Source organism: Musca domestica, unplaced genomic scaffold (assembly GCF_030504385.1).
Source record: "Musca domestica strain aabys unplaced genomic scaffold, Musca_domestica.polishedcontigs.V.1.1 39, whole genome shotgun sequence".
NCBI classification, from domain to species: Eukaryota; Metazoa; Arthropoda; class Insecta; order Diptera; family Muscidae; genus Musca; species Musca domestica.
In genome coordinates this window covers 5,719,255-5,744,443 of record NW_026712326.1, presented here as the reverse complement: position 1 = coordinate 5,744,443, position 25,189 = coordinate 5,719,255, and the positions used below count along the sequence as shown (strand labels likewise).

Here is a 25,189-nt window from a genome sequence, read left to right as displayed (position 1 = left end):
TATGAGAAACCGAATGAAACCGAAACAGCATCGATGCGTATATCAAAAACCACCGTAAGTGAAGAAGATTGGTTATTCTCAATGCAACTTCAGGACGAGAAAATAAGGAAAATAGTCGACGGAGTTATCGCCAAAGAAAAAACGTTATGCAGCGAATATATCATTGAAAATGGAAGATTGTTCCGGAAAATAAACAATAAACTTTTGTGGGTAGTTCCTAAAGCAATACGCTGGAAGGTAGTTCAAGAACAACATGATAATGCTGGTCATTTAGGACTTGAAAAAACGATACAAGGGCTAACTCAACACTTCTGGTTTCCTCGAATGCGAAACTTTGTTAAGTCGTATATTAAGTCATGTATCGAGTGTGCATACAACAAACACGTTGGCGGAAAACGCGAAGGAGAGTATCATTTTAACAACATAACCCCGATCCCATTCCATACTGTGCATATGGATCACTTAGGGCCGTTTCCTAAAAGTTCTAAGCAAAACGAACATATATTGGTCATCGTGGACGCATTTACAAAATTTACAATAGTAAGGGCAGTAAGGAGTACAGCAACCAAGTACGTAATAAACATTTTAAAAGAAATCAGTGAATACTTTGGATTCCCAACACGCATCATAACGGACCGAGGAACGTCTTTCACCTCCAAAGATTTCCATCGGTTTTGTCAAGACAATGATATTAAACATATTCTTAACGCAGTAAGAACACCTAGAGCGAATGGTCACGCCGAAAGAACAAACCGTACAATACTTGGAATGCTTCTACCAATGGTGAAAGAAGATAGACGATGGGACGAACAAATACGACGGATCCAATGGTCAATAAATACAATGAAAAACAAAACTACTGGCCGTACACCACAAGAATTATTATTCGCGTATCAACCTAGAGATATACTACAGAACAAATTAGTATTAGCGTTGCATCACAGCGAAACATTTGATGAAGAGCACATGCAGGGAATACGAGACGAATCAGCTAATCGAATTAACCAGCAACGACAAGTCGCGAAACAACGGTACGATAAACGTCATGCGAGCCCAACACGATATAAGGAAGGTGATCTGGTTTTAATAGAAAACGAACCGACAGCTACTGGACATTCTAGAAAGTTAGAGCCCCTATATAAAGGTCCTTTTATAATAACGCACGTTTTAGAAAACGATCGATATGTTATTGAAGATTTACCAGGTGCTAACCGAAAACAACGTCATTATAAATCAATTCACGCATCTGATAAATTAAAACAATGGTGTACCCTACCACCCAACGATGACGACAATAGTGAAAGCGGATTCAAAGAAGAAGTTTCAATCGAGGACGATTGATCGACAGAATGGCCGACTGTAAGAGTACGATAATTTGCAACTATGCAAAATCGAATTAATTTTTAACGAAGAGAAGAGGAAGACGTAGCAGCAGCCCGGATTGGCGAGCAGTTGTTGCATAGATGTCGTAGCGCATACGCGCATTCCATTTCGTTTAGTTTTTTTAAAATTATTTTATGTTTTCACATCGAACAATTCCTTTGTTATTTTATATTTTCGTAATATGAATTAAATCAATAAACGTTTTATGTTCCATTAAAGTAAATCCTGACAAACGCATAAGTGTTATTCTCTTAATCTTTTAAAGGTTATAAATTTAATATATTTCCTCTCAGAAATACAATGTAAGACATCTAGGAAATACTAACATTTTATTTAATTGTTCTCAACATATGTTTAACAAATGGCCCCTGGCCGTTAAAAATTGTACATAAATATTGAATAGAATTTAATTTCCCCCAACGACGATGTCCCTCACTGAAAAACTTTGTAATTCATGTTTCTATTATCCATTTTCTTTTTCTCGTTTTTCTTTCATGACTTTCATTCGTTTTGTGCCCTGGATGGTGACCATTATTCGTGGTAAAAGGTGGAATTGAATCGGGCTATATTGAAAAATGTTGGCAAACGTATGCTGAACAAACATCCCCATCCGTTGTTGCCCACTCTGGAGCAACAATGGATGGATGCCATGAACGGCGGTGATGGTGGCCAGCAATCACAGCGACACCAAATGAACGATGATGTTGCTGGTGACATGCAACGCGAATCGATGGCAATGCAACCCTACGACGATTTGGAATTAATACCCTCAACATTAATTTTTGATTATCTGCAGCAGCGACAACAACAACAACAACGACGACGACCTTGGATGGCAAACGACAGAAGGACATCAATGTCGTTCGATAGCTACGATGATGAGAATGTCAATGGAGCAAATGATGGTGGCATGGATGACTTGGATGTGGTTAGCGATGGCATTAAACTGGCATTCCAACCAATGGTGGTGGCTGCCAATGGCCAGAGTGATGAACGCCACGAAACCACAATGAAAAAACCAATCAATCTCAGTGGTCACGAGGGTGAGCCCAAAGAGAGTCTTTTGTCCTCTTTAAAACATCACAAAAACAGCAACAACGATTTCAAATTAAACGATTTAGCGACTCTGGCTCTTAATGAGGGTTCAAATGCTCCTAACGATAATTCTGACGATAGCAACACCAATGCCAACAACAACAACAAGAGTGTGACTAGCAACAAAAACGGCATTAACGATGATAATCAGGTTGAGCGTTATTTGTATCATTTGCATAAAAATCATTTAACGAGAAAGTAAACGCTTAACTAACGCTTCCAAGACCCCACAGCATCCCAGCACCCCCTGTCTCAAATCAAGCATACGCATAAAATCCCAAGGAATGAAGAAAAACTAAAGAAAACACACGGATTGACAGAGCTTCCTTTCAATTTGAACGATTATCCTTTATTGTCCTTGCAAATAATTCAAACGAGATTTCAGAGAATTCCACACAACCCAACCAAAAAGGTAAAGAAAATGAGCAGCTAAAGTGAGGAAAAAGAAAAAAGACATTGGAAAACAAAAGAAAAACACAAGTCACGCATTTTAACAAAATAAAAAAAAAAAACAAAATGAACGAAACGAACATAACCTAAAAATAAAACTAAAAAAACGCTCCTTATTCCCAAACTCCTCCCACACACAAATGTTAAACACAAAACAGCTTAAACGAATATATTGATTATAATTAATTATTATTATATAAAAAAAGTAAATAATGATATATGTATATGTACTTATATAAATACACGACAATTACCCCAACTACCCACCCACCAAACAACAAACATCAAACCAAACAACCAGCCAAACACGCATACAAATACTCCCACACACACACTCTCATAAACAAAAAATATGCTGTAAACATAATAAAAACAATTTATGAGTGTAAACATTGTTATAAAATACAACTGGCTAAATGTCTTAAAGAAATATTGCAAAAAAAAGAATAATTAAAAAAATATGAAATCAAAATTAAAAGAGAAAAAAAAAAAACGTTATTAATTTTAAACACACAAATCAAGTGTAGAAAAAAATGTAAAAAATCCAAAAAATTAAACAGAGAACTACCACCCCAAACGAATGCATGTACAAGTTTATTTTAATAACAATAAAAATTCTGAAATTAAAAAAAAAACAAAACACTTAACGCTCTTTATTTTGACACACTACAACATCCAAGGGCAGTTATGAGAAGTTGAGTAATTTACAGTAAATATAGGCCACCTTAAAAGCTTTCAATGTTTGTGCGTTTTGGCTTGGCAGACAAAAAATAAATAAATTTTGAAGCAAACTGTTCTGAAATTATCTAAAAATTCTAATTTTGAAAGCCACCACATACTTCGGAGCCCCAGAAAATGGGATGATAGGACACACCTTTCCCGTTTCCTCAATTTATTTATCTGGTTTGATCAAATCAGAAACCACTCTTAAGAGATAATGAGACGAATAATTTATTTCTAAATCGGAAGTTTTATCCGATTCGATAGTATGCCAAAGAATATTCTCTTTGACACATGTGTAATAGATTAGTATCTTTTATTGACCATTACACCCAGATATTTAAGTTTTTCAACCAGAGGCATGGTTTTACTCTTAATTTTCAGGACCGGATAAAAGGATCTAAAGTTGGCTTTACTCTTGAGAAGTACAACGGTATATTTGTCCACATTCATCTTGAGGCCTCACATACGGGAGTATCTATATATGGAATTGCTCATGATGCACGTTAAGACGAGTAAATTAACTTGACAAGATGACATAAACGTCATAAAAGAGTTATAAAATACTTGATAGGATCGGTCCCAAGTTTCCCAGTTTGCTTGCGTCTCCTATATCGACTCTAAAGAGCCTATATTTCAGGAGAATTCAAGTCTGAATGTTTTTACTCGATTCCAATTTACTGCTCCTTGAAGAGAATGCCGCTGTCTTGTCAAAGTCGGTATGTATGGATTTGCTCATGATGCATGTTAAGACGAATAAATTAACTCTTGATCCAGACTTTCACAAGATGACATAAACGTCAGATAAGAGTTATAATGTACCTGATAGGATCGGCCCCAAAAGGTAGGCCTGAATGACCCTTGCCAATATAATTCTTGCGTTCGAAAAATTATCTCCTCTTTCGACTCTAAAGACCCTATATTTCAGGAAATTGCCAGTCTGTATGTTTTTAATCGATTCTAATTTACTGCTTCTTGAAGAGAATACCGTTGTATACGTCGGAGTTAATGTCTTCTCAAAGTCGAGCCCTACGGTCAAAGCTTCTTATTATTTTTTTTGGATCCTTTTGGCTTCGAAAATAGTTGATGGAGGAGTTAAAAAGTTTATCAAAGCCAAACAGCAAGGAAATTTATCTATAGCTTCCAAAATTATTTAGAGGAGATCATGTCTTTCGGATTGATGTAAATTCTGAATCTCGATTTATAATTATCAATCTGTATTCCACGCTAGGAAGGTTTTAATTAAATTATTCTAACTATTTTACAATCTCTATTTCTTTGTGGTGGAACTACTTAACGCTATTTGAAATGCCTCGAAATATTGGTCTTGGACCCACAATAAATGAAGTTAGGCTTAAAATAAAATTACGTTAGGGTTAGAATAGTAGTCTATTGTTAAAGGTGATGAAATGGATCAACAAGATTCATAGACGCGTAATTTTACACGGGGTTACAGTTTAGGATAAGGAAAAGGCCTACCATTTTGGTTGAATCTAAGTTTTCAAATGTTGTTTCGAATTTCTATAAGTGCGACAGAGGATGTAAATATACGGAATGACCTTAACACAATAATTTATTAAATTATTTCTAACCCCTTAAGAACCAAACATAATTTTTAGAGTGATCTTTTAAGTAATCCGATTATGTATCCCAATATCCAGTCCAAGGGGTTTCAGATATATAAAATCTTAACCGTAAATTTTAGTGTTATAGGATATCCCATGGTCGGCGCGCCCTTCTGTAGCCTTTGCTATATTGTCTATATTAAGATTGTCTTTTCGTTTGTTTGTATGTCTATCTGTCTGTGGAAATTACTCCAGCTTACTAACGAAATTAAGTAGGCTCATTTTGATATAGCCCCATATAACTGTACCGCCACATTTAAGGTGTTTTAGATGTTTTAGTCATATTTTTAAACGGAATTTGCTGTAAATATGCAGTTAGTGTTCCACATATATGGGAAACATCTTTGCAAAGAACTGTCTATATAGATCCAAGTATAAGAATAATCTCCGCCTAACTGTACCCCTCGATGTTCGGTATTTCGTTGATTTGTATCGCATTTTGCACCGGATTTGTATCAAATTTGATATTTGGAGTTCGTAATAGACAACTGACAGAAAATTTCTTATAAAGGTCCACGTCTTCATATGATCTCCATATAACGGTACCTATATTCGTACCTATTAGTACACTAACATAGTGTACTGTACCGGTACAGTATCACTAAAAAAATTTTTAGCGGTAGTGTTCCGGTACATTACCACTAAAAAATATTTTAGTGATACTGTACCGGAACACAACGATGATCGTAGTGTACCGCAGTCGGAGCGCTAAAAAATCGTAGTGTACCGCAGTCGGAACACTAAAAAATCGTGGTGTACCGGAGTCGGAGCACTAAAAAAACGTAGTGTTCCGCAATCGGAGCATTAAAAATCTACACTACGATTTTACCACATTAAAAAAATTGAAATCATAAAACTGATTTTAAACACTCAGCTATACACTGTAAAATATTTAGTTTTTTACACCTACATTCATTTATTTTTTGGTACCACAAAATAGCAGGTAAATTATTTGCATAATAACCCATTACAATGCAACCACTAAAATACCCTTTTTCGCGGAAAATTTCAATTTTCAATGGTTAAATACAAATTATTATGACTTCAGATTTGGTCCTTTTTATTCTTTCTTCCTATTCCCATATTTTTCTACTTTCTTCAATCTTGCAACCAATCTAAACATACATGACAAATAAAATAAATCCAGCTTTTATTTTCATAATATTGAATTATGCTAGTAATTTTTGCATTATCAAAAACATAAAACATCTAATTTTTCTCACAAATCGTAAACAACAAATATGTGGTACACTACCGATATATTATTTTTTTTAATGTTCCGCCATGCGGTACACTACGATTTTGTAGTGCTCCGACTGCGGAACGCTACGTTTTTTAGTGCTCCGACTGCGGTACAGTACGATTCTCGTTGTGCTCCGGTACAGTATCACTAAAATATTTTTTAATGGTTGTGCTCCGGTACGGTACATTATCTTAGTGTACCACTCCACCTCGGAACGGTACAGAACACTACGGTACAGTACCATACTGTTTATTTTCGAACGCTGTCTTTGACAGATAATTTGCTGTTCCCCGTTTTTGTATAGCTTTGTATAACTATAACAACTGATATCCGGAATTTTTAATATTTGTCAATTCAAAAGGAAATTGTTTACATTCTGCAAATTTCTTCCAAATGTTGGAGGGTTTTAAGGGTTCCGCCCGTCCGAACTTCGCTGTTTTTATGGAGGGTATATTAAGTTTGTCATTCCATTTGTAACACCTCGAAACATATATTTTAGACCGTATATGTATTCCTGATCAGCATAAAATTCTATGTCGAGTTAGCTATGTCCGTCTGTGGAAATCACTCTAACTTCCGAACGAATTGAAATAGATTGCTAAAATTTCGCTCAAATGTATGTTATGTCTACAGGACTTTTGGTATTGAAAATGGGCCATATAGGTCCACGTCTTCGTATAGCCCCAATACCACGGTACCTCCATATATTCGTCATTTTCATAATTTTACTGACATTATTCACCTGAAATGTTTCAAATTTGGTATTTGAAGTTCGTAATGGATAGTACAGCCTCAGGCAGAAAAATTTCTGTGCAGGTTCACGTCTTCCTATAGCCCCCACGTAACAGTAACCGCGGATATTCAGTATTTTGATAATTTTAGCGACATTATTCACCGAAATTGTTTGAAATTTTGTATTTGAAGTACGTAATGGATACTACAGCATATGACTGAAAATTGTCTGTGCAGGTCCACGTTTTAATATTGCCATAGCTACATTATTGACCGATTTTTTTTTTTCAAATTTCGCATGTTTGAATGTTATAATGGCTTATGATAATATAACGGCTAAATTCGGTAGCTTTAAGATTTTTACAGAATTTTTAATTGGTTTTTATTTGAAAATTGCCAAATTCGTTCCATATGGTGGAGGCCCGGCCGAATTTTGAGCGTTTTTACTTGTTTACTTGTAATTTTTTTTTCTTTTTTGCGAAAGGGGATTGAACTTGCGAGTTGGCACACCAATGAACTCAAATCGGAGAAATTAAATTTAAAAGCGAACTACCGGCCTATTATATACTTAGAAGTTATATCAAGGGATATGATATTTCCAATGCTTAACATTTTGATTTACAATGAAATAAGTAATTTTACTCAAAGTTATTTTTCTTGACTCTGACTTTATTACACACGTGCCTAGCTGATCTCTTTAAAAATGTCTATTTTAAAGCAAAACTCTCTTGGATTTTATATTAAAACAATGTAAATTATACAGGTAACGAAATATTTTAAAATTCGAAATCTGTCCAAATTTATGTTCCACTTGCAGATTCACTATATAATTGCAATGCGTTTGACAACTTTCCTTCAATATTAACATCTTCTGGTTTATGGCTAACATGTAGGCGGAAATAGATAACCACCAATAGGTCTTGGATATTTTAATCAACTGTTTCTTCTTCTAAGTATAGAGTGGTGGAACTTTGCCTCTTCTCATCAGGAAAGCCCATACTTTCCCCAAGTGTACGGGCTTCCCACTAAGTGTTGATGAAATTAAGATTTTTTTTTTAAAGATTTAAAGCTTTGTTACCTTATTCTACTTCCTCTTGCCCTTGGATAATAACAGTTTTTCTTTCATCAATCGCACAATAGAAACACAATACTCTTCCGCGGGCGGATTAAATAAATGAAACCATATTCAATATAAATTAAAATTATTAACAGTAGACCTATTAAAAAACCCTTTGTCCCATTTTGCTGTATGTCTCGCAAAAAAAAAAAAAAAATTACATCAAACGATTTTACCACTTAACTCTACTTTTTACTAAAACACAACTGATAACGACTCTATAAGGGCAGCTGTTACCAAATAAGTGAAACATTAAAAAAACAAAAATAAAAAAAATAATAAAAATACCTTTTGTTAGACTTTATTTCTTATGCTGTGTATATTTTACTGAATACTATACTAATACTCAATGGAAATTAAAAACCAAATCTCTTAGCAAAGAAAAATACAAATTAAATTTACGTGTCATTTAATAAAAGCCTTTAATGTCAAAAGAAAATAAAAACTTAATAAAGACTACCAATATTACACTTTAACTCATGAAACTCATACATTTTTATTTTTATTATTTGAGGTCCGTGTTAATTATTATTGCAGTTCGAACGCATTTTCAGGTCATCTGCAAAGTGTTGCAAAAAGTCAGTTTTCTGGAAGAGGACATATACTAGTTAAAATGACTAGGGAGAATATAATTAGTCGACTTATAAACACAACTGATAAGGGGTCTTTATTGACGTCCATAAAGGAGTCATCACCGGAGAACTTTATAGATAAAGTAAAAGGATTTTTTTGGTGTTTATCTTATACGATCGAAAATAATTTTTTATATATGACTATTTCGACTAGTCCTAATATAAGATATAAAATTATCATTTTAAGATGACTTCATGGAACTTGTTAAAGATGTCTTGAAATGAGCCTCAAAAATGTTTCAAATAAGTCTTTAAGTCCATTTGAAACTGTTGTTTAAGTGTGACTTTAATGTAGTCTTTACAGGCGACTAAAATGGTGTTCATGGACGACCCGAAAGGAGCAACTTAAAAGGAATTTTTTTATATACGAATTTAAAAATTGTCGTCATTTTAGGAGGGTTAATAGACGAGTCTTTGACTATTATTTTGTGACGTTCCTGAAACTCTAGTTAGTATTCAGAAATTTTGTAAAGAACCAAATTAAAAACGAAACAAAGAAAATTACACTCTAGAGTATCTGAAGTTTTTTTAAACATTGCTGATTTTTCTCATCGAGAACAGATTTTTAATAAATGACTCTTACCATTCTTAGGGTATGCCCTAATCGTGTTATACTTCACAGTTCCCCAATTCACTATTTCTTATGTGAAAGTCCACTAATTCTGCTACATTTCCTACAGCAGTTCAAAATTTTGGGAATAAACTTAAATGTCATATTGAGCTTGGAGTACCAAAAAAGTTTAATATTGGCACATTGTAATATTTTTATATGATTTAGGACAGTATCGAATGTGAATAATATTAGCCAACTCTTTCTGATACCTCTCTAAAGGTTGAATAATAATAACTCTAGTTTAATGTGAAATCAGTTTCCGACTTTTGGCACATCGTAATATTTAAATTAGACTTGGTTCAACGGGAAAGTGGACAATATTGGCTAATTCCTTCGAGTACCCCCTCACATTTTTTTAACTTAGGTCAGGGGTGTGTTTTTGGGCCCTAGATCTCCTCGGACCAAATCTGTTTCAGGACATTTGATCTATCTATTCCTCGAACGGAATATCCGATTTGATCCAAACTGGGTACATTGTAATATTATTGTCAAACTTAAGTCGAGTTCAGAGATGGACAATATCGGTCAACCTCTTCAGGTACCTCTCACACAAAAGGTTAAGATTTTAACACAAAATAATATACCGTATAGAACAGGAAGGGATCATCCAACCAGGTGCAATATCGGACCACTACATCCTGTATCTCCCTCACAAAGGGTCAAAATTTTGAATAATTTTAACTTTCATGAAAAGCGAAAAAAAGCATTCGATTATCCTGAAACATCACACATCCCAATATATCTACCAACTCAAGATCTCGGATATTGGTCCACTCTTTCTTCTAGCTCTTCCGCTACGCGAATTAAACGCGAAATGAGCATCCGATTCCCTTCAAACTAGGATCAATATGTTTATCAGCATAACATTTACTGTCAACTTAGAATGTATCGGACTACTCCTTTTTGTACCTCCCCCACAACGAGTAAAAATTTTGAATAATTATAACTCTCATAAAATTCGAAATACGCATTCGATTATCTTCACATTTTACACATCCCAATCCTCCGTCCGTCCGTCTGTATGTCTGTCTGGCTGGTGTGCACAATAACTCTCGAAGGGAGTATCTGATTTGGTCCAAACACGGTGCATCGTAATATTTTTGTCAAACTTAGATCGAGCTCGAAGATGGGCAATACCGGTCCACACCCTCTGGTATCTTCCCCCCAAAAGGTCGAAATTTTCATAAAATATATTTTCTACACAGAAAGAGAAACGATAATCCGATTTTGCTTCAACTTTGCAAATCGTAATATTTGCATCAGTGCTAGGTCAACTGCGAAAAAGGACAATACCTCCCCCACAAAGGATCAATTTTTTGAGTAATTTCAACCTTATAAAATGTGATGTAAGAGTCCGAATAATTTTAACCCTTATACATTGTAAAAGGTCTGAGATTTTTTCAAAATCTTTTTCGATAAAAGATCTGATGTATGTCGGTTCAATATTTCTGGTAAATCCCCCAAAAAGTTGAATCATTTTTATATATTTCATGTATTGTAATGGAAGTAGTCGATACAGCTCAAACCTGATACGTCGAAATACTAATATCAGACTTAGGTCACATGCTAAATCCAAAATATTGGCCCATTACTTCGGTATATACGCTTTAAAGGTTCAACATTTAATAGAAGGACTTATGACATGTGTCCGCAACATCGAGTGCACTATTTTAACTTGCTTATGCTGAATCTAGTAAAATGTGAAATCAGTATCACATAGCCAATTAGACAGTATTTGATCTCGCATCAAGGTGTGATTTGTGGGTTCCCTCTGTGTGATACCTCTCCCTCAAAGGGTCGCAATTTCTTAATAGTCATTCACTTTTATAAACCTCGAAGTTATTTCCCAGTTCTATTCAAACTTCGCACATTGCTATATTGGTACTGACATTAGATCTTGTGAAAAGTTGAGATAGGTTGATCAAATCTTTAATGTACGAGGGAATGTATCAGTTGGAACATAAAGATTGATGGATCTAATATTTTTGTGATAGTAGAAGTCCTATCCGTTAGAAGCATGAGAACTGAAAACTTTTGTCGTCTACCTTAATTGAATGTTCACACACGCAATCTGATCAGCTATAGGTTTTTATCCTGTGATCTGTGATCTCCGAATGTCTACCCTAAAGGACGCTATGGTTTGTCGATCATTCTGATCTGGTATTTTGTAACCGAAAGTGTGGAGGTGTAGCTAAGAAAACGTCTGACGATCTCTTGATGCCTGTGGCAGATATGTGGTCCAAACTTCTGGTCAGGGACCTAGCTAGATATATGTAAGACCATAAGAAGAAATATTACAAATGTCTTGTGAGCTGATTGTATGTCCCAATATCGGGATGATATCCCAATCCTTAATTATATCCGACTAGTCTGCTACCAAGAGTCAACTACCCTATTATTTGTCCATATTATTTTCCGTATACGTGACAAGTTTGTTACTTTTCGCGACGTCCTGGAATAAATATGCTCCATACTATGGACATACGCAGAAATGCAGTTTGAAACTATTTCCGAGAAGCTCATCTTGCCAATAACTTACATTTCCATAGAAAATGGCAGCAATTTAGGTGGGGGCCCTTGTCCCAGGGAACTCTAATGGACATGAAGTCTTATAACACACGTGTGTAAGTGAATCTCTATCTCCGTGTATCGAACTAATCCAGGCGTCGTCAATATATTGTTTGCATTTAGACATCAGTGGAACTCAATCATAAGCATTCGGAATTTTCCTCGGAATTTTATCGGCCTCTCAGGAGCCGATAATTGTGCTTTCGACTACTCAAATATAATTAGCACCCTTCATCATTTTCCTGATTTTTCGCAGGCTTTGATTTTGAATTTATAAAAATAACCCCCATTTAAAAACCATGAAGACTATTTCTTTCGCAACTGCAAACATTTTCAAATAGATGTACACCCATTTGGGTTGATTATATGTACACAAATTAATATTTATTCAATAAGAAATTAAGAGAAAACTTTTTATTTTATTTCCACAATATGGAATACATAAACCCCAAAAACAGAAAACATAACCTTTGTATAACTAGTCTGAAGAAAAATTATCATTTTATTAACATACATATATACAAATATGAAATAAATTAAAAATAATTAAGCATAAATGTTTACTGAAAAATTCCAACTAAACATGAATATGTATGTGCTACTCCACATCAGTCGTAATTTCATTGAATGATTGAATTTCTTTGAAAAAAATTAACTCATATTTAAATTTTAGTTTTATTGAATAAAATGAAAATATTTTTTGGTTGTTGAAAATAAACACAGAAACACACACATGTACACAAAATGAAAATCTTTAGATGATGAGGAGCAGCAGCAGCAGCCGCAATACCTAGACATAGAACAAACACCTACCAGTGCGGTCAAATGTTATCCCCCCAAAAAAAAGAATTCCTTCAAAAAAAGAAGAAAATAAATATTACTTTAAATAACTGGTCATATAAACGATAAAATTCAAATAAAATATTTTTAACCAAAAAAAAAATATGTAAATATTTACCAAAAGAATGTTAAAAGTAAAAAAGTAAAATATACAAAATCAAATCGAAATATTCCATAATTATTATGTATTTATAATTATTCTGCAAGAATGAGTCGCTGCAACCGCCGTTGATGATGATGACGAGAGGATGATGATGCCGATGTTACAAACATTGATAAGTCAATAAAGTGAAAAAAGCTAGACAGAGAAAAAAAGCCAAAACAAATATTTGTTGTTGATTCATTTCAATTATTTATTTATGGATGTATGAAATACTATATTTGACTTGATAAAATATGTTACTAAATTAATAAAGGCTAAAAGTTCCTTCAAACTGAAAATTTACAGATAATGGGTTAAAGGTTCATTCAAAAAATTAATTTGGTAAGTATTTGCAATGCAGGTTCTAGGAAGAGGGAATATCTTTCTAATACCGACTTAACGATTCATCAAAGCCCAGACGAAACGGCTGAAGGTAAAATCATAAAATTTTAGGTAAGGGCCAATCTTGGTCCGAAGGGGTGAGATAAGAATAGGTTTTTAGATATACGTACTGGAATGGTACGAAAAGCATTAGAAGTTATTAAATATGACACCCTTTGAATTTAAAGAAGCAGTAGAGCTAGAACTTTTAAATTTGAAATGAGGGTCAATGTACTTCATTTGGTACCATTTTGTATCATGTGAACAGTTAGAGTTAAAGACTTGAAATTTGGAATGGGAATCAAGGATGAGGAGTAGAGTGGATGTGAGGAGGTAGTTTCGGAAATATATGAAAAGTACTAAACGGTACTAAATTTGTAGAAACGGATGGAGCTGGAATTCTGAAAAATGAATTAAGAATTAAATTACTATTGCATTCAAAGTCTGAGGAATGTAGGTAGTTTTTTGTATTAAATGGTAATAAATTTGGTACAATTTAAATTTTGGGAGAACAAATAGAGTTGGAATCCTGAAATTTGGAAATAAGGATACGGGTGAGATGGAAAAACTGCAACCAACTTCAGACTGCTGTCATTTCTAAGCAACTTGGCTGAAAGTGGTGAACTGCCGAATTTAATTTTCTCCGATGAGAAAACATTCGTTGTCCAGCAGTTCGTAAACAAACAAAATTATCGTGTTTACTTGCAAAGAGGTCAGTTGAAAATGTGCACCTTCGTTGGCCACCAGAACTCAAGCGCCGGCCATGGTGATGGTGTGGGCCGCCATAACAGCCGATTGTCGCTCTCCGCTCGTATTAATCGACCGTGGTATCAGAATAAATGTCGAATATTATAGCGAAAATATTCTGGAGGGTGTATTAAAGCCTTGGACACGCAAAAATTTTGGCCGCAGACCTTGGACATTCCAACAGGACTCAACAGCATCGCACTCAGTACGCGCCACGCAAGAATGGTTACAAAATGAGGTTTCTTGCTTCATTTCCAGGGCACAATGGCCACCAAAATCTCCGGATACGAATCCGTTGGACTATTGTTTCTGGGGTATTTTGGAAAGCAAGGCTGGCACTAAAAACTACCAAAGTGTCGATCACTTTAAGCAAGCGCTCCGCCGGGAATACACCACAATACCGCAGAGCAACATTCGGGCAGCGCGTGACGGTTTCATTGGCCGTTTGAAGGCCATAATTCGTGCCAAAGGTGCCCAATTCGAACAAATCTAAACTTATTCTAAAATTTGATGGTATTTCCGACATTTTTTGCTTTCATTGATTAAAATTTAAAAAAATTTAAAAGTTATGGCGTTTGACTTTGTTGCATTTTTTTATCTCAACCTGTATGTCACGATATTTAGCAAATGTACGAGTATAAAGTTAGAGTTCCTAAAATTAAAATTACTTACTAAAATTAGAGTTCCTAAAAATTACTGGTATGTAACGACAGCATTTTGTAAAATGTAAACTCAAATGATACTAAAATTAAATAAATGTACGATATTCTGTGTCATATAACTAAACTGGGCGTACGTTAAATCATAAGGATCGCTGTTCATGTATTGCCTGGACATATGCAGGTGGTTTTGGAAATCTTTAATATAATTGTACGAAAAGTACTAAAAAGTACTATATTTGGTGTTGGGTGATGGGATAGAGATAAAACTCTGAAATTTGTTATATTGATACTGATGGTATTTGCGCTTGAAATTTGACGGCCGCTTGGAAGTGCGTCCTATATTTGTACGAAAAGTACTAAATTTGGTATTGAGTGAAGGGATAGGCCTGGAATCCATAATTTTGATATTGAGGAGATAGTTTTTGATATTGTTCGCAAAGCACTAAATGGTATTGGAAAAAAGGATAAGGCTGGAATCCCGAAATTTGATATAAAGGTATTTGTTGGTATCTGGAATTGAAGTATGGAGGTGGTTTTTAAAATGTGTACCATAATTGTACGAAAAGTACTAATTAGTACTGAATTGTGTTTGAAATTTGGCGGAGGTTTGAAAATACATCCTATATTTTTACGAAAAGTACTAAATGGTACTAAAATTGTACTAAAAAGGACTACATATGTTATTAGGTCAAGGAATAGATTTGGAATGCTGAAATGAAGATATAGATATCAATGTTGGGGCCTGTGGTTGGGAGAAGGAACTGGTTTTGGATATACGTACTATATTGGTACTAAAATTGGCAATTGGGGAAATTACAGAGCTAAAATCCTGGAATTTGATATTGTTTGTTTCTACAGTTTAAATATGAAGACCTTAAGATAGCTAGGACAAAAAAATTGGATGTGCAATGGTTTTACTGACAATTTCCTTAGAAAACTTAGAAAATGTAAGACCTTGAAGACTTTCGGTGGAAAAGATAACATTTCTTTTCTATTATTCTTTTCGAAAGAGTAACAACTTGAATAATATATTACTCCATGGTACAATGAAATAGAGACAACCTCATTTCAAATTAGTATTCCAGCTCGGCATTTTCTGTAATTTGCCTTTTCGAATTTCAATGCATAAAAAACAGATTCCATCTCTGATTTTGTGTGTTTGTGTACAGTGGATTTATGAATATAGATTTTGACAATTAGATGATGTCAAATGTACAAATTTGAAAAAAATGCTAACATATGATTACATGACATTACCTTCTTAATCCTACCATGTATTTAACCTTGAAAGTCTGAAAATTTAGAACCATGTGTGAATTTTAATTTAAAAATTTTCTCAAACTGAACAAGTAGTGATTTTTGAGTACTAACAAATGAAATGGCCAAACTTTGAATATCCTACACAATTTGAAAGAAATTTGCAAATTTCTAGAAAAATATTGCTAAAATTACAAGAATATCGAATATAGAGATTTACCGTTTGGAGGCCTATACAAAAACGTGGACCTGTATATGAAATATTCGTCATGGACTAATACGAAATTTGAAACAATTCCGGTGTATAATGTCGCTAAAATCGTCAAAATACCAAATACCTTTATATGGGACCTATACGAAGACGTGGACCTGTACAAGCAAATTATCTTTCATATGATTTCCGGTGAAAAGAGAGGCACCAATCAGCAAAACTCCGAATATCAGTTATATGGGGGCTATACAAAAACTTAGACCTATATTGACAGTTTAATGCAAAGATATTTCTTATAATAATATATAATGGGAACGCATGTTCCATGTTCCACAATTTACAATGAATTCGTGTAAATATATATATATATATATTATATATATATATATATATATATATATATATATATATATATATATATATATATATATATATATATATATATATATATATATATATATATATATATATATATATATATATATATATTTTTTTTTTTTTTTTAAGTCCCGCAGACCTAACACACATATATATATAAATATATGTATAAATATATATATATATATATATATATATATATATATATATATATATATATATATATTTATTTATTTATTTATTTATTTATTTATTTACATATACAATATAGCCCAGTCCCGCAGACCTAACCTAACACATCTGAGTAATATTTTATAGACCTACTTCATTTCGTTCGGAACCTAGAGTGATTTCCATAGATGGACAGTCGAACAGCAAGACAGACGGACGGACATGGCTTAATTGGAAAGACAAAGTTAATATACCCTCCATAGAATAGAGGAGGATAAATACATATATATAATAAAAAGCGAAATGTGCATCCGAATCTCTTCAAATTTTACACATACAAAGATTTTTACTAACGCAAGATCTAATGTGATCTGGTGTGGCCGATATCAATCTACCCACCGCTTCTGGTACCTCCTCCACATATATCACACTTTTCAGTACTTATACATATCTCTCATAACTTGCGAAACAAGTCTGTGGTTCTTTACAAAGTGGTGTATCTGAACTGAATATGGAATTTATCGCCAACTCCTTCTGGTACCTCCCCCACAGAAGGCTTAAAATTCCTATAAAATTGGGAATGAATTCTTATTTTTATACCCTCCACCATAGTATGGAGGGCATATCTCATATAAAGTGGAAGAAACCGTTCGATATAGTCCAAATCTATATCAAACCTTTCCGTGGACCTTTCGGAACCATTCCAAGGCAATCAAGTCAAAATACGTATTTAAATAAACACACATTGGCTGAGTGTATACATCTGTCGGCAAACCCGACTAATACTTTTTAGTTCGGTTTAATCTAAGTTCATATGAAACCTCTCTAAGCTAGATCAAAAGTCAGCAGCGCACGAATAGTATGCCATGCCTTAGGAGTATGTCCACAAAGGAATATGGCGATATTTTAGCTCCTCCTATTTTTAGAATATGAAACAAGCTTTAAATCTACATATGAGTAATTACGAAAAATTATCACTATAACACTGATTTTAGCGCTTATGTATGTATATTATAACCCTGTCCTATCACAACTCAACAAATTTTGCTTTTAAACAGTTTTGAAGATATATAACAGTTGGGTATATTCCATATATTATTGTTCTAGAAAATATAAAATACAGCTTACTTACTTACTTTTTGCAAAATAGTGCCCATTTAAAAATATGAAATATACATACAATATTTTATTTTCTCTATGGTGTATGGCTTTATTACTACATTTATTGTTTTTTTATAACATTGTACAACTACATAAGTATAAATGAGTATAAACCTTTATAAACACATGGACACACACTCATTTCATTCATATTTCCACATTCATAATAAAATTGTAAATAATTCGAAACCGTAAACGCTCTATTGTGTTAATCTTTTAAATACGCGCAATTATTATTTGCCTTCGGCAATTTAATTCATTATTTTCTTTTAATTGCTTTGGAAGCGAGGAACAAATTTAAACATTGGAATAAGAGAGTACTCAGTAGTGCAAAGTTAAGTGTATAAATGTGTGTATGTAGGTAGGTGTATTGAAAATAAAGCAATTGCTTCATTAATTGGACTATATGTGTGAGAATTGTTTAAAAAATGTGGAACTAATTTTTTCCTCCACCACTGTATGGAGGGTATATTAACTTTGTCATTCCTTTTGTAACACCCCGAAATATACATTTTAGACCCCACAAAGTATATATATTCTTGATCAGCATAAAATTCTATTGTCGGTACCCCCGATATTCACTATTTTGATGATTTTAGGGACATTATTTACCGGAGTTGGTTCAAATTTCGCATTTGAAGTTCCACGTTTTATAGCCCCCATGGTACCTCCCTATATTCGGTATTTTGATGATTTTAGCTACATTATAAACAGATCTTTTTCAAGTTTCGCATTTGAATATTGTAATAGCTATGCAGGTACACGCCATCGTATAGACTAATTCTTCATTTCATAGATTTTAACAGAAAAAATAAGCTATAACGAAACCGTCGTTACTCATTACGTAGTAATGCAAAAAGTAATTTCTTTAGCTGTGTAATTTGAAATAATTCAAGAAAGTTTGTTTGTATTGTCATTTAATTCGTTATTTGGTTCATTATTGCTGAGTAGATGAAAGACTTCAAACAGTCCTCAATTTCTAATGACGGGAAGTGTGTTGGGGGTTGAACAGCAAATATGTAGAGTGTGTGTTCAATACCGGGAGAGTCGAATTTAAGTGAAATTCATTTCGTTAGATATGTAAGTTAATTTGTAAATAACTTTGAAATTGGTTGGGAAGCCCATTTTTAGGTAATTGAGAGTTTCGATGTAGTTAAATTTGTATTTTAATTAAAAGTAAAAATTAAATAAATTTACAACAGAAATCTAATTCGCAAGGATCAAGATAACCCCAAAAGCGTTATCTATTTAGCTTAAACCATGCTTCGCAAGATTTAGGAAACAGTTGTTTCTATTTGATAGAGTTTTGAATCACTTCTGTAATCATTGGTTAAAAGTGGTAAAGAAAGGTGATAACTATTTGATACCCTGCAGCACTATGAATATTTAGTATAGTTTCCCGTAAAAAATAAACGTTTATCTTGGGAATTTAAGTGAAGTATGTATAGCCTAAACCATGCTTCGCAGGATTTAGGAAAGAGCTTTTTTATATCCGCCACCAGACCGTATGGTATATATATATATATATATATATATATATATATATATATATATATATATATATATATATATATATATATATATATATATATATATATATATATTTCAGGTATTTCAGAGCTGGTATCGGGTACCAAATATTATTGTTGTAGAGTGCATATGACGAATATGAGGGAATTTAACATCAATCGTGTGAAACATTTATATGGGATTTTCAAATTCCAAATTAAAAGTACTTGCTTCTAGGTTAAATTCGTTCGTATGTCGGAACGTCGGATAGTAACGATTTGGTGCACAAAAATCTGAAATCGGTTAATGATATATATGGGATCTAAATCCAAATCTGAGCTAACAGATGTATTTCTGCTCTATTTGAGATATCTGGAACCAAATATCATTATTATGGAGCACGAATGTGAAGAACTTTAACACCAAATTAGATATAACATGTATACGGGAGCTACAGCTATATCTTAACCGATTTTCAGAAAATTTGAAATACTTGCTTCTAGACTGAATTCGAACTCGTGTATTAAAACACACTCAATTTGGGCTAATATAACCCATTTGGCGCACAATAAACGAAAAATTGGGCGAAGATATATATGGGAGGTATACTTAAATGTGGACCAATTATCAGCAATTTCAATAGGGTTCATGCTTGGGTCAGACAAATGACTTCCATCTCCATGTTACAAACATAAGCACAAAGACATAATACACTGTGTAATATTTATGTAGTGCCCATGCTTCACATGCAAAATTATAAATACTCGGTTACAAAGCTGAAAGAATGTAAAACAAACAAGTAAAACAGAAGTAAGTTTGAATACCCTCCACCATTTGAAAGGAATTTGGAAATGTTCGGAAAAAAAATTCATTGAAAACTATTGCCAAAACAAAAAAAAGAATATAGGAAGTTACCATAGTATTGAGGTCTTGGACCTTCATAGGCAATTTTCTGTCCCAGGATGTTGTATAAATAACGAACTTCACATATGAAATTTGAAACAATTTTGGTGAATAATATCGTTATATGAGGGCCATACGAATTCGTGGGTATGCATACGCGATTATTTGTTATAGCCTATAGTACCTATTACGAACTTTCAACACAAAAATTCCGGTCGTTAAAATCATCAAAATACCGAATATCGGGAGGTACCGTTATATGAGGGCTATACGAAGATGTAGACCGACATGGCTCATTTACTAATTTAACCTGCCTACTGGCAAAATACACATGTATGCTCAATTTTAGCCTTCTTTCCCAGTTCGTTCGAAAGATAGCGTGATTACAACAGACAGACGGACATCGCTAAATCGACTTTACGCTGATCCAGAATACAGATACTTTGCAGGGTCTGGCATAAGTATTTCGAGGCGTTACAAACGGAATGACAGTGTTGGGATAAAAAAACATTAAGTTCGGGCGGACATAACTATTGCGAGTCTCAAACACCAAACTAGGAATAACTCGTGAAAAAATGTGGATATGATCATCAAAGCACCGATTATAGCCCGGAAAAATACCGAATATCGGGAGGGGTACCGATAGGATATAGAATAGGATGATAAAACCCATTACAAACTCTGAGTATCAAATTACAAAAAAAAAATATTTAAAAACAAGTAAAAAAGCAGTAAGTTCGGCCGGGCCGAACTTTGAATACCCTCCACCATTTGGAACGAATTAGAAAATTTTCAAAAAAATAAAATCCATTAATTTTTTTTAATCTTTACAATATCTAATATAGGAAGCTGCCGATATATGGGGGTATATATGATATAGTGGACCTATTAAGACAAATCTAGGACTGGGTGTAAAGTACTCACAAGGAACTCCTTGTGTGGATTTTTAGATAATTCCGTTGAAAAATGTGGGTAAAATCATTAAAATACCGAATATCGGGGGGTACAGTTATATGGGGGATATACGATATCGTAGACCTATGTAGACAATTCTGTTCCGTGTGGATTTTCAGACAATTCCGTTGAAAAATGTGGCTAACATCATAAAAACACCGAATATCGGGGGTACAGTTATATGGGGGATATACGATATCGTGGACCTATATAGACAATTCTCTCTCAGGGGTAAAGCACCCACAAGGAACTCCTTGTGTGGATTTTCAGACAATTCCGTTGAAAAATGTGGGTAAAGTTATCAAAATACCGAATATCGGAGGGTACCGTTATATGGGGGCAAACAAAATAGAGATCTGTGCAAAATTTTAGCTTCCTATCTTAATTCGTTTAGACTGTAGCGTGATTACAACAGACTGACGGACCGGGCTAAATCGTCTTAAAATTTGAAGCTGATCAAGAATATATGTACTTTGTCGGGTCTAAAATGATTATTTCGATGATTTACAAACGGAATGACCAACTTAATACACCTTCCATACTATGTATGGTGGAGGGTATAAAAATAGCTAAAATCATCACAACAGGAATATCGGGAGGTTCGTTTTATAGGTGCTTTGGGAAATCGTAGACGTTTATTAACAATGCTTTGCCACCAGATGTAGAACCCTTTGTCAATTCCTAATACCAAATTTGGGACGATTCCGTAAAAAATGTGTCTTAAATCATTAAAATACCAAATAATGCTACCATTGTATGGGAGTATTGTAAAATGTGGACCGATATAGCGATTTTCGATATTAACCATCTGCCAAATTTGAAAGCTCTACGTTAAATAATGTTGGCTGTATCGTGATTTCAACAGACAGACAAGCAGAATTCTATGCTGATCAGGAATATGTATACTTTATGGGGTCTACGTCGAATATTTAGGGACATTACAAACGGAATGACGAAGTTCGAGGTGGAGGGTATAAAAAATTCGCTCATAGATAAGGATTAAATCAACTTGGCTTGGTCACCCTTACGGTTGGACGCGCATTTTATACTAATACCTTGGCCTCAAAAGTTCTTCAACCACTAGGTAGATTTTGGGTTCATATTTCTAATTTTTTTTAGTTGAGGCAAGAAAAATGAGATAAATCACAGACCATTTAGTGGGGTTCCCAAGTTCCAATTAGAATTTTAAATGGGCTTAACGGTAGATTCTGTATTGTAACTATTAAAAATACAAGAATACTATGTGGCGAATTTTCTTGTCTCACTATATAGACCATAGAGGTAAAAATTAAATGTTGCCTAATTATGAGAGAAGCCATATAAATTGAATTGATTCTACAAAAGCTTAAGTTTATGTATTTGGTGGTCCCAGAAGATGAACAATGCATCTATTTTCGTATTTCAAAAAGTGTATTGCGAGTAGTTTTCTAAGCAATAAAATGTCTAACATAATTCTTGAAGATTATATCTTTTGGTATTGCTAATGTTGTGGTCTTTAGGATAATTGTTTATTTTTAGCTTCTAGCCATTCACACACACTTTGCTCATTACTCTGTTTCACACACACACATCTACTGACAAACTCACACACACATATACCAATAACGATATAACAATATCCTTTTTCCATCCTTAACATAAATTCTTCACTTAATATCACATAGCAGGGCCACGCCACGCAGTGTCCAATGTTTTGGATTAAAATCCGTCTCAAAGTCAATGGATCCAACATATTTCAAGTCGGTACGCTGTGGCTTACGATAAATGGGACATTCGTACAGCTTAGGGTCCTTGCCGGCCGTGGTATTAATAGCATAAATGTAAATCACAGGCATTTGCTCGTAGAGCACTTTCATTTTCGATTCAATTAATTTACCGCTGCGGCGATCCAACGAAGCACCTGGAAGTAAAGAAGAAAAAATAGAAAATAAAATGGGAATTATTAAAAGGCCAGATAGTCGAGTGAGTGCGTGGGAGAGAGTGGATTTTAATAAACAAATGAATGAAAATGAGAAAACAAATTTATTCAAATGTTAATAATTTGCTTTGTTTGCTTCTTTAGAAGGTTGGGTATTGTTATCTAAGGAAGAGAGGAAATCATGACAGGCAATTAGAAATCATTAAAATAAGTAGCGGTGACTTTGAACGGGAGTTAAGAAGAATAAATGTTATAAGCAATAATACTAAAATGTACTTTTTATTTAAAAATAATGTCGCAACACTCGACCATAGATAAATCATAGAATTCTTTTCTCTATATATAAAATAGTAGTGAACTAACAGACTGATCGACGGATAATCCTAGACGAAATGGCTGAAGCTAGAATCTAATTTTACACGATGGTCTCTCTTGGCGCGTAGGCGTGTAATAAGGCTGGATTTTTGGAAATTCGTACTAAAAAGTCACGAAAAGTACTAATATTTACTACAATGTACAAAAAGTACTAAAATGTACTACAAATTGAATACTTTGTATGGGAAAAACTGAATGAGCTAGAAATGGATTGAAATTTGAAATGAGAGTAAATGATAGAGTGCAGGATAGGGTTTTTGGATATTCGAACTTTAAGGTTACGAAAAGTTCTAAAATGGAAGTAAAATTTGATATATGAAGGTGGTTGTGGAAATTCGTACTATATATAAGAACTGTACTAAATGGCAATAAATTCGGAATAATTTTGTTTAAGATGAACGGATAAAGTTGAAATTTTTTATGGGGGTCCCTGTTGTTGGTTGCCAGGTTGCCCAGCTACCAAAGAGAGCCCTCAATATTAAATTTCCGAATTTTATTTCTATCCCGTCGTCCAATACCAAATTTAGTACCACTTAGTACTTTACTTAGTACAAATATTTGGCACAATTTGGTATTTTGTAAAGAGATAGTGCTTGAAGTTTGAAATGTGGTACTAGGGTCGCTGTTAATATGTAACTTGGAAATATGAAGGTGATTTCGGGAATGTGTACTGTAATTGTACGGAAAGTACTATTTGGTATTGGGTGAAGGCATAGAAATAAAGTTCGGGAATCTGATATTAAGGTTTCTGTTGGTACATGAAATTGACATCTGGTGGAGGTTTACCAAATGCATACTATAATTGTTCGAATGGTACTAAATTTAACTAAATTTGGTGAAGGAATATAATTGGAACTATGAAATGGTACTAAATTTGGTATTGGACCAAGAGATAGAGCTGGAATCCCGAAGTCTGCTATCCGATCCCGATCTTTCTTGGAATTTTCGTTTGAGATTTAGCAGTTTTTTTGAAATGCGTCCTATTTTTGTACGAAAAGTACTAAGAAGTACTAAATTTGGTATTGAGTGAAGGAATAGAGCTGGAATCCCGAAATTTTATATTGAGGTCTCTGTAGGTGGTAGGTTTGTGCCAAATAGGTAGTTTTGGAAATGTGTACTTCACAAGAAGTACTAAAAAGTATTAAATTTGGTATTGGATGAAGGAATAGAGTTGAAATCCTGAAATGTTATATGGGTGTCACTTTTGGTATCTGAGGGTATGTAAGGTTATTGTTCGAAAGTACTAAATGATATTTGAAGTCACGGCTTGTTTCTTGGAGACGTTGAAATAGTTTCAGGCAGAAAAATTAGATATGGGTCCATTGTGCAATGGTTTTACTAATATCCCTGTCGTTAAACTTTAAAATGAAAGATTTTATATCTAAAAAGAGATATGAAGTTT

General features: G+C 33.8%; 2 protein-coding genes across 2 annotated transcripts in view; one reads left to right on the top strand and one right to left on the bottom strand.

Moving 5' to 3' along the window:
- LOC101888397 (uncharacterized protein DDB_G0283357) overlaps positions 1-13,430 on the top strand; it is a 106,940-nt gene extending 93,510 nt beyond the window's left edge. Inside the window, exon 4 of the mRNA XM_059126480.1 lies at positions 1,931-13,430. Within this exon, the coding sequence (XP_058982463.1) occupies positions 1,931-2,680 (750 nt within the window). The 3' untranslated portion in view covers positions 2,681-13,430. The remainder of the gene's footprint in view (positions 1-1,930) is intronic.
- An 8,362-nt stretch (positions 13,431-21,792) lies between these two features.
- LOC101889360 (dynein axonemal heavy chain 5) overlaps positions 21,793-25,189 on the bottom strand; it is a 136,092-nt gene continuing 132,695 nt past the window's right edge. Inside the window, 1 exon segment of the mRNA XM_059126490.1 lies at positions 21,793-23,394. Within this exon segment, the coding sequence (XP_058982473.1) occupies positions 23,141-23,394 (254 nt within the window). The 3' untranslated portion in view covers positions 21,793-23,140.